Consider the following 20448-nt stretch of genomic DNA (forward strand, 5'->3'; position numbering starts at 1 on the left):
TATTCTAAATCAAATAGGTAGCTACTGCATGATGCATATTATTCTAATGATTTTTTTTGGAGAAAACAGAAGTGATGTAACTATAAGGCACAGCAATACCTGGTTACCTATGATGGTGTTGCCTCTAATACACAACCCAGACAATTAGGCACCATAAATATTTTATACATGCTTCCTTGTCCAGATTACTCCGTGTTTTGATTAGTTTTCAAGATGGCTACTATACACAGATTATCAGTTCAGCTTTCCTGTGGTGCAGTTCTTTATTCTAAAAGTGTAACAGCTACCGTTTTCAGAAGATCTGGGTAAGAATATCCTAACACAAATACAGTAGCAGTACTTACACATACAGTCATATGGCTTCTCGTAACTTATCGTTTTTATGCAGAGAGACTTTCTATTCGCTTGTAGTGAGCAAAAGGCTTTTCATTGCTTTGCTGGTACTCATATTTGCCATGCAAACTATCGGTAGCGATATCGGTTCTCAGAGCATTTGTGCTGATTACCGATATAGTAGAAATAGCCATATCGGCAGCCGATCCGATCACCGGTACATCTCTAGAGACAGTCACATATACTGTACGTACAAATTTCCAAGGTATGTATTTTTTTGTGGATTAAAGATTCTTTTTGCAGTTTATTTCCAATTCAAGGATCATTCATTTCACTCAGATTACGTATTTCTGATAATCATTAATTTTTGAGAATTACCAATTATTGTACAAGCAAAGACCATATTGTAGACCCTTGGACAAAATACACCTCCCAAACAAGGGGTTTCTCAGAACTGGGAGGGATTTAAAGGTGTTACACATGAAATACAATAGATCACCAGATACCTTGTATTACCAAGTACGAATACACATAAAGAGTAGCTAAGTTTTTATTAGCCATAACGCTGGCTATAGTACTAGATTTTTAGCACATCTATAAAAGCAGAAGTTTGCTATGGATAATTTGGCCAAACAAACTTTATGACTTGTTTCTCATCCCAGCCTTCACTTTTAATCCCGTAATAATATTAAATATCCCACTCCAAGCAGATTCATTGTTTCCCATTTCTCACATACAGACCTTCTTCCACATGGTTTATTAATTATATGTGTCTGAACATTTTTGTAATGTGACTGTGTAGCAATTACAGTTACTATTTTTGGAATTAACCTTATTTAGAATTTAAAAATTCCACTTAGCTTTTTACTGTATTCACAGAGAGTCACACATCATCAAACATCTCATGTGATCTCAAAGAAAAGTTCAACCCATTAAATCCCAGCATCTCAGTATTAACAAAAAGTATTCTAATGTGCACGAATTGATATTAATAAATTATAGATCCCAGAGCCTTTTTTTCAGCCACCCTACACCTTGTGTAGCTTTCTTTGATAGATTGTACATACCCTCGTATAGGTGATAAAAGTACTTCCCACTGATGATGCTGACTTCAAACGCCATGTTTGTGCAATTACATGTAGCAATATGTCATAGGGGCTTGTCCAACCTTCTCTGCTATATCCATTCTTAGTTTAATATTTTCTTTATCCCCATGGCTGTTGTGCAGGTAATATATTTTGCAATAGTTAATGAACCACCAATGTACATGCATTTTAAGGTCAATAAAATTACAACTGGAGAAGCTGAAGCAATGGGAGAAAAGATATTCTTTTTGCCCAAAGAAACAACACAGAGAAGCAATGCATCATAAAATATAGTACAATAATAAGTGAGTTCTCAGTCACACACAGCCACAGATCGGGCAAGAAAATATCCCACAAGTGGGTGTGGAAAGAAAAAAAAACACAAAAATAGAATGATAGTTGCCAACAATCAAGACTCTCCTGACCATTGCATGAACATTCTTCTTGAAGTAGAGATTGAATAGTTTGTATACCCAAGTAAGGGTCCAAATGTTATAATACCAATCCTACCACTGCTTTGTGCTCCTCGCATAGTTCTACTTCTTGCTTGCGCTTTTGTCTTCCCAATTTATTGTGCAGAACGCAACAAACCAGGAGGCTATCGCTGGGAATGTGATGTATGTACGAGTAGGATGTGATTTAATCGACCATACATTTACAATTTATCACCCATACTGATCAATACAGTACAACACGTGCTACTTACCTTAGCGAATCTGAGACCGGGCTAAGAAAATGACTCGCAGGAGTAACGGCGCGGCTGTAAAAGAAGGCTTTCCTAATAAACGCGCACCTACTGCTCTAGATTGCGCGCATCTACTGCTCTCAATCTGCTCTCGAGCGCGCGGTAATCCTGTTTCTGGTCATCACTCATCAGTTTTTGGCTTTCTGATTTATGCCACTATTTGGTATTATGCCTGAATATTCTATTTAATGGTGAGTGTTAAGTGGGTTCTGTTAAGTGCCTCGAAGAAGTTGCATGCATGCATTGTGAATTACTGGATAATCATAGATAATATATATTATCTATGGTATAATCTACTAATATTTTTAGATTTTGTTCATGTTGATTTCTCGGACAAATGTCCACAGTGTCCAGGAATTAAGAAGTCTGTACAAGATGTTGCAGCCGCATAGATACGACCTATGGTTGCAGCAATGATGATTGAAGTTGGGCTAATGTTATGCACAAGAAAGCTTGCTCTGAGCTATGCTCTGAGCTATGCTCTGAGTACCGGAAGACTGAGAAGATTGCATGCAATATACGTACAGTGTGATTTGTCTCCCATACTCAAAGTTGGATTGCCAGCCTAATCACGAAGTTTGTGGATATTGCTATACTTTTGTTCATGGCAAAAATGCCAGCTAGAGCAGGCATGTCCAAAAATAATGCTGTGCCTAGAGTCACGGCACCGTGACTGGACATTTTGCTGCTAAAGTCATGGCGCAGTCAACCAGAATTCACACACTAGTTGTATGAAGGTAAGCTTTTGTTGAGTTTGAGGCGAGCTAGGGTTGGCACGAGTCTAGTACCGAGGGAAATTTTGGCGAATAGCAAGCTAAATCGCATTTGGCGAATTCAAGCTCAATCTGTAGCTATGAAGATAGTCTCGTGCCCAGACCGCTTTTTTCTTCTTTTGTGTGGGGGTGGGGCCTTTTTTCCCACCCCCACACAAAAAAAAGTGGTCTGGGCATGAGACTACTATGTATGAAGATGCTAATCTCAGGCGCTACAAGTAATTGGTGGGTTAAACTTTGGCGAATTTGTAGCGAATCGCCAAAGTTTTCCCCCACCAAAGTTTCCCTCTATACGGTATTCCCCAAGTATTCGCGAGGGGTCAGCAACCAGCTTAAAATCTTGTCGGTCAATTCTGAAAATCCTTACTAAAATATTTTGAAATCTTTAATTTCAGATTCTCAGGAATCTATAGGACATTTCCGGAAATTACGTGTGGTTTTTTTTGAAACCTTTCCAAAAATCCTTGGAAATCTCTGCAACAATTTTCCAAAATCTTGAGAAATCTGCTAATATCTGTAGGCAATTTTTGGTGCTAATTGGTTGGTTGCTGACCCCTCGAGTATTCAACTTTAGGGCACGTGCCTAGTAGAATTCCCCGAGCATTCAACTTTAGTAGTAGTATGCCCCGAGAATTCAACTTTAGGGGACACGTCATGTACTTTAGAGTTAGGTTAGGGTCAGGGTTCAGGTTTGGTTTCTTCTTTACTAGTGTTATTTATATAGGCTTCTTTGTGAATGACATAATTATATAAGGTACAAACTAAGGAAATAGGGTAGCTGGAACCACAGTGATACAGTGGTAGAGTGCTGGGCTAGAGTGTGGGAGGTCTCAGGTTCGAGCCTCGCTTTGTCCAAATTTGTTTTTCATTTTCTTAGGTTGTTTGTCTAAGTTTTTTTTATTCACGTGATTGCCGTGACTAGGCACAGCCTAAAAATAAATTCATTATAGTATTGTGTTCCACCTACCTCATGTCTATTATTAATTTTCCAGATGTGGTATGACTCTGCGAGTACAATGATGCCAGAATAAGTCCAATTCATGGAAATTTTGTCACATTGAAATGGCCTAACCAACCTGGTGTAACAAATTTTCCCATACATTTTGTATTGGGCGTTTCAAGGGTATGTAATAATAGGCTAAATAACCCATGACACGTGATAGATACCTCAGATTCCGATTTGGAAAGAGTAGTGAATAGCAATTAAAATGAGCTATAGCAGAAGGAAATCAGAAATTTTTAAGCATGTGATTTTAAGGTTGGAAATCACTTACTTTTTCTATGGCAAATTGAATGGCGGATGTTTGGAACGGAACACTCTGAACCCATTATAACCTTCACTACATTAATGTTACAATTAAACAAAAGCACTATGTAGTTGTGCAAGTTAGTTTGTGAATTCCGTGATTAAACAAAATAATGTGTGTTTTTGTAGCAAATTAATTTTGTTCATATGCTAGCTATCTACTGTACATATAATGCAGTATAGACCTACGTGAATGTTTTATGGTATTTGTTGCTGTTTTGTAGCTACAGCTATGTACTTAATGCTAGCAGTTTTTATTACCTGCTCAGTGTTTCATTGTTGCAAATTTTCTATTAGCTAAAAGTAAAGGAAATTTAATCATGTTAACCTGCATGTAAATGATGGCCAAACCCTCCTGCTCTCATCCAGTTTTTAATTCAACAAGGACCAGAAATTTGGAATGGCCTTAGCTCATGGCTCATGTTTCTGTGTTTGCTATATAGTCTTGAGATGTGACTGGTCTCACACAGCCGGTATTATATGTATGCATAGCCATACACTGTGACCCATCCCAATGGATTGAGTCCAATTTTGTTCGTGAGTAAGAGACTCTCCACCAAGGTGAACTCGAAAGATAAATGATGGAGATCACCAACTAAATCCTTCAGCCGCAAGCATACAATTCAGTAAAAGATAAAGTTAATAGCTAACCAGCATTTCAGATTTCCGACATTATAGCATGGTATAACTACCCTTGTTCTAGCCTGAAAGTGTTTGTATGCTGTTAGATACTATATATATATATATATATGTGCGATTAGATAGAAATGTACGAGATTCAGAAATAATTGCAAGATCTGTGTGCAAGCACTACGACCACTACTGAGCTATTTGGTGATTTTCTGTTTTCATCTAGATATCAAGTGTGGCAGGCGGACCATGGTCATTAACCATTACCCCTCTATAGTACTTGTCACAATAATAATAATATAGCTAGACTTATTGTTATGCCTCAACTCTCTGCACCAACTGGTGGCAGTTACAGTAACTAACTTGAATAACTATGTATATAAATGGTCTAGAGCAATAACAGCAATTTTAATCCACTTCAGAATCATTTGATCCTATAAATTGAAATCCATCCTATTCCAAGTAGTTTCAGACCTCTAAACACTAGCTAGTGTACCTATCCTGATATCTTGTGTGCAGAAAAGTAGCTACGCAGTAGTATGTGGCATGGTCAATGACCCAATGAGACCATTACGTGGGTTATGAGACTCACTTATTAATTTTAATCCTTTGTGAAAGTAAATCACCTCTTGAAAATGTTGAAACTTTAGCATTGGGATACAGCTGCATGCAGTCACTACTGCTCTACTTGTTGGTGAATTTTTTAAATTGTTTTATTGTATCAAGTTTTTCAGAATATAAAAACACACTCAATCAACAAATTATTGGACACTTGCAGTATAAGACACTGACATCAAAATAATTCAATGTAATTTGCTACATCAAATACAGAAGAAAACAATTCCTTATGATGTTAAAATTTAAGTGATCCTACTTTGAATGTACAATCATTCTTTGTTCGTGAGCTTCTTAATTGTAACTAACCTATAAATTTAACGACTATATATAAGCAACGTATTTATTGAGGCTTTGTTGGACACCTGGTCCTATAGCTAGCCTGTTTAAAGACATGTTTGAAAAGTTGCATGACTTGGGCAGAGCCTCAATCTTGCAGCCATCCAATTTACAGATTTCCAGAGTTTTCACACAAGCAGAAAACTTATAGCTTTTATATGTGCATATAGCTAGTAATGCAAGCATCTGCAGCCTTAAATATATCTTTCTATTACTGCAAGTTAATAAGTATGCATATATGGCAGCCAGATATCTCACAGATGCATCTTTAACACAAGTAAGATGATCATGTTTTGTAGAATGGTCTGAGTCCTGCAGACCGCACAAAGCCAGTCACAGAAATCAAAATAAATTGCCACAATTATTAGGTTACATGATCATCAGTGTCCTCATGCATTTTTCACTGCCACTTGTACTATACAAGATTCAGTTAACCATGCATGCTCTATTTGTATTTCAAATGAGCACGCGTAATTCAGTTTTCAAGATTGTTGCACTCCTATTATCGTGACTGCTCACCAATATGAACGTGCATGAAGTAATTAGAATTTCCATGTTTAGAGAGTTACAATTAAGAGGAGGGTACAGTTTAAAAATATATTTCAAAATTTTTCTTGTAATTTAAGGCATTGAGAATGGCCTACAATCATTAACAAGTACATTTACCCAGTTAATTGTGCTATTTGATCATTAAATATTTTAGATGTCAAATTACACCCACATGGTTGATTTTCCAAAGTTCGGTCACAATTATAGTAGCTACTGTATCTACCTCATGCTTTGTAGCCAAGAGATTCTTATTAGGTTGAAAGATTTATGCAGTGAACTCTCTGATATTAACTTCATTTGCAGAATTTTACAAGTAAGAAGACAACCCTGAACTGTTACAAAGGATGACGACAGAAAGTGCTGCTATTATGAGACAGTGGGTATAGCTCTTGTGGGACACATTGAAGTACTGTTCTTTATCTATTTAAAATTCTCCTCAGTCATTATTGTTCACCTACATACCTTCAAACCTTTAACCATTGTTCACGGCACTTTGAATCACTCATCATCCAGGACTCTAAAAGTGTGAACAAGAAATTATGTGACAGTTGAAGTGTTGGGTGCCCCTGTGAGCCACCTGTAGTACACCATCTATACAGCATAATATCTATAATACATCTATATATAGCATAATTACGTAACAAATTAAACAGCCATTCATTAAATACAGAGACCCTTTACTCTAATAAAGCATACAACAAAATGCTCCAATAGAACAGTCATTTTGGCCCTTGGGTAATTACATGACCATTGACTCTCCAGTCTATGTATATAGTTCTCTAAATTCTGTCAGATAAAATAAGTTTAATAATAAGTAATAAAGCTTTTTGGAAGTAGCACAGTAGAGGATCATGCATGTCATTCATGTGGGACAAAAAGAGCTATCATTGTTTAAACTTGGTATTTGAGGCAAGTTAAAATGTGCCACCGTCTGATACCCAGCACATTGCTACATACGTATAGGTCTGAGTTGTGTTAGAAGATTGTGCTTGATAAGTTATCTCTAAGTCATAGGCAATTTGTTATAGGCTCATCAACAACACTGTATATTGTTGTGTACTGAAAGTATCCAGTCAGTGTAAATCTTAATTCCTGCGTGCACACTCATTATCCTAATATTCTCTTCACTGTCTCAGCATCACTTACAGGGTTGTTAATGTCACAGTAATGCTTTGGAATGGCTCACATGTAATGTTTATGCCAATGGTATCCTACAATTACTCTCGGTATTTGCAATATATTGCCATACTTCAATTATCACAATAACAAAAATGCCATTTGGTGTATATTAATACCTTAATCATATTGAAATATTGATTTATTGCCCAACTCTACCCATCACCCAATAGAACAAAATGTGATGCGGGCAGGAAGTAATTATTAATTATACACTTAACTCTAGTTAATGTCACCTCTCCCATTACTGTGTGGTAACTGTGGTATCTTCACCATGTTGAAGAGTGCTTTTTTAAAAACATAAATTACTCATTCTGAGTTCTTCTGCAGTCATTTTTGACTTTTTTCTGCTGTACTGACTACTGAAGACTTGAGATCATTAGAAATTGTAGCTTAATATATCATGTATAGTAACTTAACTATTTCTGCTTGAATCTCAGTTTGGTTGAATTAACAAGTGGTGCAACCCTCAAAACAGTTCAGTACATCTACCAATTTGAAAGTTGATAACAGTTGGTGAGCTGCTCTGCTGTTGCAGTCAGCCTAGAATCCACACAGGGTGCAACTACATGTATAACAATCCTTAACAGAATCTGTATTGGCTATTATCAATGCATGAGCATTAAGTGTAATACATTCGAAACAATAAAGCTGTTATCTTGGACCACAATAATTTGTTACCTTTTCATCCATGAATACTCAAACACGCAATAAAAGTGTGTAAATTTCACAGCAAAACTCATGTACTGATACTAACTTATACTGTCTGATACTAACTCTGTATTTACTCCAGTCTTACTCCATCTTGGAACAATTTTTTTCCTACCCTGAGGCAAAACTAGATTACTAGTCATAGAAGTAGATACAAAGTTGTATATAATAGGCCACTTAAACTTAACTATTAGTTCCACAATCCTGTATGCCTGTGTCATTTATTTCCTTACCACATATTAAGTGATTTGTTGTACCACTGATAATTGAAAGCAGCATAGATAAGCTAGTGTAGAGTTGGCAAAACTTCTGGAGGAATGTGATTATAATCATTATCATTAAACTTCTCATTTCCCTTAAGAACTGCCTTAATGTTATTGAAGCTACACACATAGCATACAGTACAGCTTCTCTGTAGTGTTTATGATGGATCTAATGTTTTTGATTTATTTGCTTATTTATTTTTATTTTTTGCAAAATCTGCATAATAGTTATTATGTAAGTAATTTTTATAGTTTCATTGATAGGCACTGACCATCCTTGATAGTTGAAAGATATACACATTTACAGCTGTTTGCTGTTCTAAATAGCCTTCGTACTAGAGGCTTAATATTTCACGTTTTTACCTGCTTTTTATATAAATATCTCTACATTTCCTAGAGAAGCATGCCCCTAGACTCCTTGCACTTTTAGCTATATAATATTTAGTCACTGCATGGTATAGGTGCTGGTAACATTTCCAGAAAGCCATTTAGACAAATACAAAACTGATAATCAGTAAACACAAAGAGTGCATGTGTGTGCACGTGGTAGTGGTGTTTAGTTTCTAGTGTCCTTGAGGTCAATGTTCTGATTCTCAGCAATCTTTTGCATCAGTAGTGACATATCGTTAACAGTGGATTTTAGATGGTTCATCTCCTCTGTCAGCTTGCGCAATAGTATCCCCTCAGTTTCCTGTGTAAATGAGTAATAATTATATACTTATGTGACTGGTTTATATTTTATACACACACACACGCACACACACTACGCGCACTACACACACACACACACATGTACTACATACACACATGTACTACACATAAGAGGTGCAATACACAGCGGGTGTCTGTAGTTAAAACTGTAACAACATTTTTAGAATTTGAAGTATGGTCATACAGCATGGCAATACTGTATAATAGTAGAGATCATTGAGATTTGGGCTTTCTTGCTCATGCAGCCTCACTTTTCCTTCAGAACAACTTCACAGTATTGGTTAGGCATAAAAAAAGTCCATAAATGTCTCTCAAACCATTCCAACAAGTTTCTATAAAATTTTGAAAAAAGTTAACTGAATTTTCTGCTAATTGATTAACTGGCTGAATGCCTCCAGCTAACTATGAATAAAGCTATAGGTTTGATTTCTTCACTGTTCAATGTTGCTTCCGCCTGAGATGTACCAAGCTATAATAATGCATCACGGATTTACGTACCTTTGTCCTACTTTGTGTTCCATTTCTTTCTCCACTACCACATATGTGTTGATTGGTGATATCATGTGACATGGCTTCAATACTTTATTTTCCACAATGTGACTGGATTGATTGCAGAGGCACTTCTCGTACTGTTCTTCACTTGTAACTCTGTATCACAGGTGGAATATAGCTGAAACTGAAGTGAAATGGCCATTTTGTATTTCAGTAATTGATAGTCTGGGCACACGTTCAGTCACTTATTTTCATAAGGACTGGATCAATTGCAGAGGCATTTCTCATGCTGTTCATCATTTGTAACCCTGTATATAACAGGTGGAGTATCACACAGTATGATAGTACTGTATAGTAGGGACCACAAAGATGTGGGCTTGACACATGAATAAACATCACCCAAAAAAACCACCCTCATTTTTCCCTGATGACAATGAGGCAGTATTGGTTAGACAAAACTAAGCCCAAAAAAGCCTTCAGATCGACCCGAAAGGCTTTCAACAAGTTGCCATGGAATTTAATAACTATTAAATGGAATTTTCTAGTGACTGACTGACTGACTGAGTAACTGATGGCTTCAGACAAGCGTAAACAGCTAAAGCTAAGGGATCGATTCTTTCACTGTTTGACATCGATTCAGCTGGACACATGCCTTTTTGCATACCGCAGTACATACAGTGCATTCTTCATGGACTTACCAGTGCCCTCTTTTGTGTCCCATTCATCTTTGCTTACAGCGAAAGGTGTCAATTTGGTGGTAGCATGTGATGGCTTCCCTTCGTAATGGGCTTGATTTATGAGCACTGCTAAAAAGCATTATAGGTAAAATTTTGAGCATAACAGGCCTGAGCCTAATGACTACTTGTTTGGATTAAATACTAGTTAGTCATTTTCATCAATCATTCATACTTGTTAGAAATACTACCAATATTTGGCGGAATGAATAGATGGAAAAACTGATAGATTTCTTCTCAATTTGACATCTACTTTCAACTCTTTTGTATAGTAGGGATCCTGAAGGTTCACATTTTCCACCACAAAATATATAATACCTCTCCTTCAAGACAATTTGGCAGAATTGATTAAGGACAATCAAGTGCCTTCAGAGCAACCCAAAGTGCTTCTGACAAATTTCTACAGAGTTTATTTAACAGAATTCTCTGACTGACTGACTGACTGATCAACTCACTTACTGTAACACATCAATAGCTTTGTGTGTTGCGTGTTGTTGACCACATGAGTAAGAAATACCAGAAATCTTGTAATTTTTGCACCACGTTTACAATAGTGAACAAACATAAGCAGATTGTTTCTAGCGAGCATTACCTGTTGTTCTCCATATGTAAGGTAGAACATGGATAGTAAGTTAAAATGCTACTGACATGTGGTTATTGAGGTGTAAGTTTTGTTGTCCAATTATAGCTTCATACGTACCTCTGTCCACAAGCTAAGGATTAATTACGTTACGAAATGTTAACAACCAAGGAACTTTAAAAGCTAGTAGAGATCATTCCAATAAAAAGTACAGAAGAGTAATCATCTGAAGTGTAAATTTTAATCACTACTTTTAGAGCATGGGTAAGGTGCGAATTAAATTTTCACTTCAGGTGTATAGTCATCTTCTTGTACTTGTAAAATTCCTTATACTTATATACTTTTTATAAAAGTATCTAAATTTACCTGCTGTGGCTGAATGGCTCTAGCTATTCTAGTGGGAGCATCAAAACGTTCTACTCCCCAAAATGTCTGCAGGTATTCCCAGAGTGAGTTCTGTCTATTAGGATACACTTTGCCAAACTTCCTAACCACATAACGACGTCCAATCCAGCGTGAAATAAACTTCTCAGCACTCAGGGCAAGTTCTACCTAGATGAGTACTGCATTGATATAGTGACAGTGTAGTTGTGTGTAGAACCTGTAATGCCAGCCTCTTCAGTTCAGCATCTTCTTGTACTTGTTTTATATCATCAACAGCCAAACCAACCTGTTAAGTAATTGTTAAGCACCATACACATTCTATTACAATAAAGTATTAATTTTTTATTGAATCAGCTAAATTTTTTCTTCTAAGCATTCAAAAAGTACTTGGAAAATTCTCTATTGAAAATCCCTGTAAGGGTGTATGACCACAGCCCCACCCCCTCACCAGTAGGTTGGTCAGCAGTATAGGCATGAGGATGACAAACACTATCCAGAGGATGTAGGAGATGGTAATGAAGTCAAGTTGAGTGGCAAAAAATATCTTGTCAAATTCATATTCTCCTGCTGTCATGACCATCGTCTTCAACATTGATCTGGCAGGATTTTTGAATGGATCTCGAGTCTGTGTAGCACATGGAATTAATGAATACACATTGATGTCCAGCCAGAAGTTATATCTGCTACCAAATGTTTGTACAACTGTACAAAAGTAGGATTTTTAACCTGGTATATATACTAGCTAGTGATTTTATAACAAATAGCACTGAAACTAAATTATTTTAACTTTTGGAACACTGCAATAAACCTGCATGGCTAAAGCAGGGATTAAATTGCACATCACATGACAATCTTCTTGTTTCAGTACATTTTATTATTTTTACTAAGATCCCAACTAGTATCAGTTATATAATATGATGAGAGAGGAGAGTGTCTAAAGTCATATAGACCTGTATGTAACAGGAATCCAAGAGGCAAATTCTTAGCCTTTTTGCAAAATTAATTTTGCCTCTATTAACCATGAAGATCTTCCCATACAGAAGGGCATGCATTTATCCTTGCTCAATCTCAGCTTTTTGTTGATTCAGTAGGATAAAAGTCTTCAAACATCTATCAATGTTCGGCTAACATAAATGATGGATGCAACAAATAAATACTATACGTTATGCTGATTTACAGGACTACATGGTGTCAATTATACTCTCTTTCCCATATTACAAGTGTATAGTAGTAATTTTAGGAAATTTACTAGCTAGTAGGGACAATAAAACAAAAGGGATCGTCACCTGAAGTGCAAATTCAATTAGCTACTGTGAGTTAGTAGCTAGGTGATGATAATCCTCACTATTTTGTATATTACTTGTTTATTTATGGTAACATAATTTTGTGTTGAACTTCAGTAACACTGCAACAAAGGAAAAAATGGAGCCAAATGTAGGAGGTTGATATATACTGTCCCCTATATGGATCATTAATAAGCAAAATAGCCATTTCATGCATAGTTTTTGATTATGTTTTGCCCGTGTTACATAGCCCTATACACAGGAATGATATGTTAAGCTAGCTTAAAACCAATCTGTCAGTTTACTTTGACTGTGGAAGTATAGTGAAAAATTATGAATGATGTTCAACACATAGCAAGCTACTGATGATCAAAATCTTGAGATGTGCAGTGAATAGAAATGGGACATTAAGAAGACAAAGGTAAGTCCATGGTGTGTGCATTGCATGTCACATATAAAGAAACTCACTGGTTCATCAACTTGAACAAACAACATATAAAAGGCTAGTCCAAAGGCAATAATGAACAACAAGGCTAGGAACATGAAGCGAAGGAAAGTGTACACAATCTGGATGAACATCACCACATAGACACCAAACAATGGCAACTTCTTCATGAACAACACAAGGTCAAGCCAAGCAAGGAATATGGCTGCTGCCCCCAATTGCCACTGCCAATTCTCAACACATACACAACACTGGACGAAACCACCAGAGGCAAACAGGATTGATGATATGAACAAGCACACTTCAACCCAATTCTCCCAGTCAGTGATGTAACCAACTCGATCTGACACAAATTGTAGGCATTCAATGAGTAATCTTATCACAGAAAATAGAAGAACAACTCCTGCTGCAAATCTTAGGAAGGACCTCCTTGCATTAGAAAAGTCTATACAAACAAAACAACAATTAGTTTTTAAACATGTAAAGCAGCATAAAGTTATTGGACAACAAAACTTTGCTAATAACTTTATAATGGAATGTGATGTAGGTACCCTGTTCAATGTTATGAGTTTTGGAAGGCCCTTTCAATGCTCCGATATTGTTATTATCACATACATGTGTATCTGTATACTCACCATCACTGCAGCGTTTTTCATCACCTACGAACGTGTAAAACAAAAGTACAATATAAGTAAGTACCACAAACAACTTATTTAATACATGCATAATATTATTATTCTAAGTGTGAATGCATCAGGGACCTTATAGACAGGTTTTTATTTTTTAGACTAAAAAGTTCAAATCTGGTGATTTTGTATGCTATTACCTTATTCATAATTACACATCTAAATGAGTATTTTGATAAGCATTTGATCTTCACTGTAGTCATTTATGGCTGTTGTCCTGTACACCTTATTAAATTAAGTAAACAAGTCTTCTACACTGTCTATCCACACCAATTATGGAAAGTGTAAATTAAAAATGGATTTTGAGGAGTGTTATTTCTACTTGATGCATTCACCCTTAGAATGGTATTATGGTACCATCAGGTGTCTTTCTATCTACAAACACAAAGCAATTGCAAAAGCAAAACACCAATAGTCATGTCATGTCAAATGACATTGCTGTCCAGAAAATAGTAGAACTAGTAACTAAGTCTCACAGATGAAGGTTGTGAAACTTGAAGTAGCAATGAATCACTCCTACCATGCATATGCACATACACCATGTACACACACACACACACACACACACACACACACACACACACACACACACACACACACACACACACACACACACTCATGCACGCACGCACAATTTAGTGACAAAATTAATGACACCACACACTTATACTAACAATCACACTCTATTTCCATTCTGGTAGCACCATTCATCACAGCTCCAATAAATGTCATATTAGCATCAACCACAACAGTATCATTGACTATGCTACCATCTACCACCAGACTGCCGTTAATCCTTATGTTACCATTCTGTATTACCCCAACAGTTAGATTGCCATTCACAATAGAACCACTAATAATGGGACCATCACATGTCTCTGCTTCTCCAGTACCTGGTGAGATAGGAAAATTCAAACCCACAATCATAAGTTACAAACTATATCTTACACTGGTTAGTATTGGGAGGAGGTAGCAATATGGCATATAGTGTTAGGAAAGTGAGAAACACAAAGAAGGTGGATAGGTTGAGCCAGTACAGCCAGCGACCATAACGTTGCCATTTGGTCCTCAATAGACTAGTAACCAAGGGATGACTTAATAAGGTGATACGTTCCTTTTCCACCTGTAGAGGGAAACAAACAACTCTTGAGTGCATAAGACTGTCAGATGGACAAGAAAGGATTTTTATTCACATCATTAGTTGTAAAATGCATTCACAATTAGCATAAGTGACCAATAATTGATCGGTACATACTTGTAAAAATGAATTCCTTTGTAAATATGCATACTTATTGGTTGGACTATTCTAATGATTTCTATCCAAAGGTGTTTACAACATACATACTTGGCCACAAGAGTGTAGCAACAAAATTTAAAGTGAAGGGTAGTGACTGATTGATACAATTCATACAATGTGTAAAGCTCACTCAGTATGTGGAAAACATGCTTTCTAGGAGGTCTGGAGGCATTCCCTAAAGAAAATTTTGAAAATTAGCTTTCTGAGATTGAATTTCATACTAAATGTAATTCTAAATGCTTTAACTTATACAAGACAGCTCTATTAGAGTATATCAATCCTTAAAAGTGGCTAAGCCCCTTTAACATAGAAGTGGGGAATTCTAGCCCCCATAATGCATGCCTATGCTTGGCTAAGTGTTTCTGTTGAAGGTGAGTCACATATTTTAATGGAGAAGAACATGATAAATCACAGCCAAGGCCAACCAGTTTGATGTACAATGGAAACATATTGCCTTAAGTTTTAAAGATCCTTAATTTGCAATAAGTCTGAAAAACGTTTGACTGATAAGCTGGACCATTTACTACACAATGCTACCAAATGTGCCCTTGTTCCTTCATGTAATGAACAGCCAGGTTGTTCTATTTAGTCTTCACAGGCAAAGACCTGTTTAAAGGCTAGTAGTTTTAGTTGTTGTTGCATAGATAAAGATGCATTTGATGTGTTATTCAACTGGTTGTATTTCTGATTCCAATCATGCAAATGATCTAAATATTAATTTCCATGAATTACATTTTTCTTTTCTTTGGCCCATTTTCTGTTTCACCTTATTATTTGTAATCTTAAAACATCCATTTCTATTATTAGGTTAGGTAACTCAAAGGCTACAGGACAACAGACTTTCAGTGCAGGATAAGCTTTAATAGTAATAAATACTAGGAAGAAATCCATCCCTCCTGGAGGAGACTGAGTGTGGCTCCTGCCTAGATTTTGCAGAGTTGGAGGAATTTTTTGGCCTATTTTCTGTTTCACCTCATTATTGGCTAGCTAGGTTAAACAGTCTTAAAGTCTCCATTTCTGTTTATTAGGTTAGGCAATCCAAAGGCTGCAGCACAAGTTGCTGTCAGACCTTCAGTGCTAAAGCTCTAATTACATAACCAAGTAATAATAATAATAAGAACGTGACGTCATAAATAATTAAATAATTAATTAATTAATGTCCAGACGAAACTGCGTAGTGCACACAAGAACACTCACCGGAATTGAGTTAGACGAAACCCGAACGTCAAATTGAAGTGAGCGTTTTTTCTTCGGTGCCTTTGTTAAGCAGGACACTTTTCTAAATAGTGCCTTTCTTCTAACAAACATTGAACTCCTTAACAACCACTTTCCAGCGCAATTCACTCAAAATCCACGTTCAACCCGCAAAACAAGCTGTACACACTGCGCGTTAAACAGGTCGCCAAACACGTAAAACCTGTCTGAATACATAGCAACCAGCCGTACGCGCGCCATTAAAATATTTTTGTTTATTTAGTTAAAACTGAGAACGTTGTCTTCCTGCCTTGAACTGCATTACTTTCACTTACAGGTGTTTGAAGGTTAGTCCTAACTAGTTTGTTTACCGCATGGAATGCCATGGTTGGAATAAATTTCTGTCGAAGTACTAGTCTGAATAAAGTGTGTTACTGTGTAGTGTGTGTGTACTGTGTTTAGTGTGTGTAGTGTACTGTAGTGTGTGCTGTGTTTAGTGTGTGTGTGTAGTGTGTGTACTGTATTTAGTGTGTGTAGTGTAGTGTAGTGTGTGTGTGTACTGTGTTTAGTGTGTGTAGTGTACTGTAGTGTGTGTGCTGTGTTTAGTGTGTGTGTGTAGTGTGTGTACTGTATTTAGTGTGTGTAGTGTAGTGTAGTGTGTGTGTGTACTGTGTTTAGTGTGTGTAGTGTACTGTAGTGTGTGTACTGTGTTTAGTGTGTGTAGTGTACTGTAGTGTGTGTGCTGTGTTTAGTGTGTGTGTGTACTGTGTTTAGTGTGTGTAGTGTAGTGTAGTGTGTGTGTGTACTGTGTTTAGTGTGTGTAGTGTACTGTAGTGTGTGTGCTGTGTTGTTTTACACGTTAACAAATTTACTTGGTTATGTGTGACCCGGTCCTAGTAATAATAATAATAATAATAATTTCCTACTGCTATGGAGCGTTAAACAAAGATTGAGTGTACTTATAAGTGGCTTCGATGGTCCTATTTGAAACTTGAAACAGAAGTTTTAATTACAGCTGCTCAGGACCAGGCCTTACATACAAATGCTTGTAATGCTAATGTATTACATTGCTGTGATGATCCTTTGTGCTGCTTATGCCATTCCTCTGACGAGACTATATATCACATCTTGAGTTCATGTCCATTTTTAGCTCCCACTGAATAATTGAAACACCACAATTCTGTGTTACGTGGCTACATTGATCCACAGGCAAATGCGCAAGTTTTATGGGGTACCTACTCGTGAAAAACCATGGCTCTACAACCCCCAACCAGTAGTGACCTCCAACCATGTAAAGATTTCGTGGAATGTTGATATCAGAACTGATCAAATTATCTTAGCTCACAGACCTGATATTGTAGTTCATGATAGTGTAGAGTGCTCTGCCATACTTATTGATGTTGCTATTCCAGCTGATTTAAATATTGTAGATAAAGAGTGAGAGAAGATCTTGAAGTATGTTGACTTGAGCTTGGAACTGCAGTAGATTTGGAATCTTGGATGTATCAATTTTTTCCTATAGTCATTGGTGCATTAGGATCATTTAACCCTAATTTATCCAAGAACTTAGAGATGCTACCTGGTGTGCACAAGATTATTGAAAGAAGCTTTGTTAGGATCAGCTCACTTAATGAGATGAAGTCTAAGTATCCCAGAGTTCGGGTAGAACCTCGAACTTAGAACTTCACAATTTACACTGTTACTTGTATGTAATTTTAATTTCCAGCATTGTTGTGTGTATATTTCTTATAATCATCTACGATAGTGATGTTAGTAAATGGTTGATAATTCATGGCTACATGCGCATCAGGCCCATACGCAGGAATTTCAAAAGGGGGGTTCTAAATTGAAGCAGTAGGCAATCCCAGATGCTGAGAAAGGTTTAATATTCAATGTCCTGAGAATAGCCTCAAATTGCTTAAATGCAGAAATGCATGCACTGATTAAATAAACATCATTGTGGTGACACAAAGACCTCTCAACATGGGCCCATCACACACTAATGCAAACAAGAGATTACAATATGGTTGTAGTGCATGTACACTCCATCATTTCTAAGACTGCTCAGGGTCATTCATTTCAGCTATAAGCTAACCTTACATTTCACCATTGTCCAAACATGGATGATAACCATAATAAGGTTAATATTAAAACAACTGACAGACTAACACACTTGACACTTTAGAATTCATATCATTGAATGTAACAAGTCAGGCTTACTTGTTGTTATAGTTAACAGTCTATCAGTCGCAGTGTCCATCCAGTCTGGTGTTCATCATTGCTATTCCGGGCTCTTATTCGAAAATATTTCAACAAATTATGATTGGAATTAATCGAAATAATAGTAACTATGGTGATGAATAGCTCGATGGATGGCCTTATTAAGATACTATAAGTAGAACAATAGAAGCCTTAGCGATAGGGAGAAAGCCACTGTTTGTATTAATGCATCATTAAAGTGGTTTCTATGTACACAGATAACCTCGAAGCTCTTTGGTTAATACCCTGGAAGCCACATGCGGTTCAGCTGGTAGAAGCCATGGAAGGCATGTAATGAATGCTAGAACCCAGATTACAGTTGAAAAGTTCGTTTTACAGTAAAAAAAAATTTTCCAGTTTAAAACGTCGAACCCCCCCTGGGTACGGGCCTGCGCATGGAAAGTATGCGTGTGGTTGATAACAAGTATAATTCCTATTTTGCATGGTCTCAGTCTTCTGTGCAGAGCATTAAAGTAAATTGGTCAACAAAAATGGGACCACAACTATATGGAATAGCTGAAAGATAGCCGGAGGAGATGGTGAGCTGGAAGTTTCCCTTCAGTGAGTTAGGACTTAAGGAGGTTGATTATCAGTTGCTTGTACTAACAATCCATTTTTGATTGTTGATTTATATAAGGTACAGAAAGTTCCCCTAATTTGTATCTATGCAGGTATTGTTGTGTATAATGTGAGCACATAATATACTTCTGAATTGTACTTCAGGGCCAGGCACAACTCACCATAATGTTCAGGGGATGGTTACTCTTCTTAAACCCAACAGGTCCCCGGTCATTCTCCCAAATAGTAGGTACTTGAATAGTAGCTGTTGACTGATCCACTCCATCAGTACTCTCAGCAGCATCACCTGAAGCAGAATAGCCACTCTCTGAGTACAAATCATGTGCCTTCCTATCAAAGTGTTGTATCTGAAGACGCTGGACACTCTGATCTTGAAAATCTTCAAGGAACTCATAGTCAAAAGTGATCTCAAAGTGTGGACTGTCCTTGGTGATAGCTTCCTCTCGGCCATGGGACAAAGTTTTCATAGTACCAACATTGTTTGTAGTACACTTGTTGAATACGTGTACAGCAATGTCTACAGTGGGTCACAACATGATATACGTTCAATAATAACACTTCTTGAAATACATGTGCATTATAATTTCTCTTTTACCGTGCAACACTGTATTCATATTCAAGGTATGGCACTTCACAAAACACACTGTGGATACAGAGAGCTTTAAACTATACTATGCTAAAGCAGCAACTTTCTGAAGGTGGCAATTTTTGTTGCAATTATCTCTAGTGGTATTCTTTCAACACTTAACTCTCTCTATGTATTTTAAGCAAGCTAACGCTACTTGGTTTTAAACATTCCCAATCACCATATAATTATTTACAGCATGTATAAAGCTGCCATTATGTGACCACTATAATTATACACAACTGCAATTTTTATTCAATCTACAGCATTAACTGTAATTACTCCGATAAAATTAATACCTACTCTAATAGAACATACACCTGTTGACCAAGTACTCTGGTTAACCATTTATAACATACATACCAGGCATTTTCTCAATCAGCCTCCTCATTGGTGTGGTGCAGTTATCAACACAGTTTCTCAGAGTGTTACGCCATTGTTTGCAATCCACCAGGTACTTGGCAATCTCCCTGTAACAGAACAGAATATGTGAGTGGCTGAGCAATAACCAGCCGTTTTTGCAGATTCTCAAATTCCATTTTATTGCTTCTATGTTATCTATTGTAACAAATCAGTGGGCAGCCAAAGTTTCAGCCTTTAATGGAGATATGGCACTAGACAGTTTGATCAGTAGTAAATTCAGTTTGTACAGTA

General features: G+C 36.8%; 2 protein-coding genes across 2 annotated transcripts in view; both read right to left on the minus strand.

The window, feature by feature from the left end:
• The window catches only part of LOC136259046 (transient receptor potential cation channel subfamily A member 1 homolog), a 28390-nt gene extending 26129 nt beyond the window's left edge, over positions 1-2261 (minus strand). Inside the window, exon 1 of the mRNA XM_066052456.1 lies at positions 2125-2261. The gene's annotated coding sequence lies outside the window, so the exon portion shown is untranslated. The remainder of the gene's footprint in view (positions 1-2124) is intronic.
• A 6720-nt stretch (positions 2262-8981) lies between these two features.
• The window catches only part of LOC136259047 (transient receptor potential cation channel subfamily A member 1 homolog), a 36759-nt gene continuing 25292 nt past the window's right edge, over positions 8982-20448 (minus strand). The window contains exons 11-20 of the mRNA XM_066052457.1: positions 20158-20264; positions 19331-19686; positions 14789-14963; positions 14515-14733; positions 13790-13813; positions 13178-13599; positions 11875-12051; positions 11644-11712; positions 11409-11594; positions 8982-9216 (exon numbers count right to left, since the gene is read on the minus strand). Of these exons, the coding sequence (XP_065908529.1) occupies positions 9082-9216; positions 11409-11594; positions 11644-11712; positions 11875-12051; positions 13178-13599; positions 13790-13813; positions 14515-14733; positions 14789-14963; positions 19331-19686; positions 20158-20264 (1870 nt within the window). The 3' untranslated portion in view covers positions 8982-9081. The remainder of the gene's footprint in view (positions 9217-11408; positions 11595-11643; positions 11713-11874; positions 12052-13177; positions 13600-13789; positions 13814-14514; positions 14734-14788; positions 14964-19330; positions 19687-20157; positions 20265-20448) is intronic.

This window comes from Dysidea avara, chromosome 6, assembly GCF_963678975.1.
Source record: "Dysidea avara chromosome 6, odDysAvar1.4, whole genome shotgun sequence".
NCBI lineage: Eukaryota > Metazoa > Porifera > Demospongiae > Dictyoceratida > Dysideidae > Dysidea > Dysidea avara.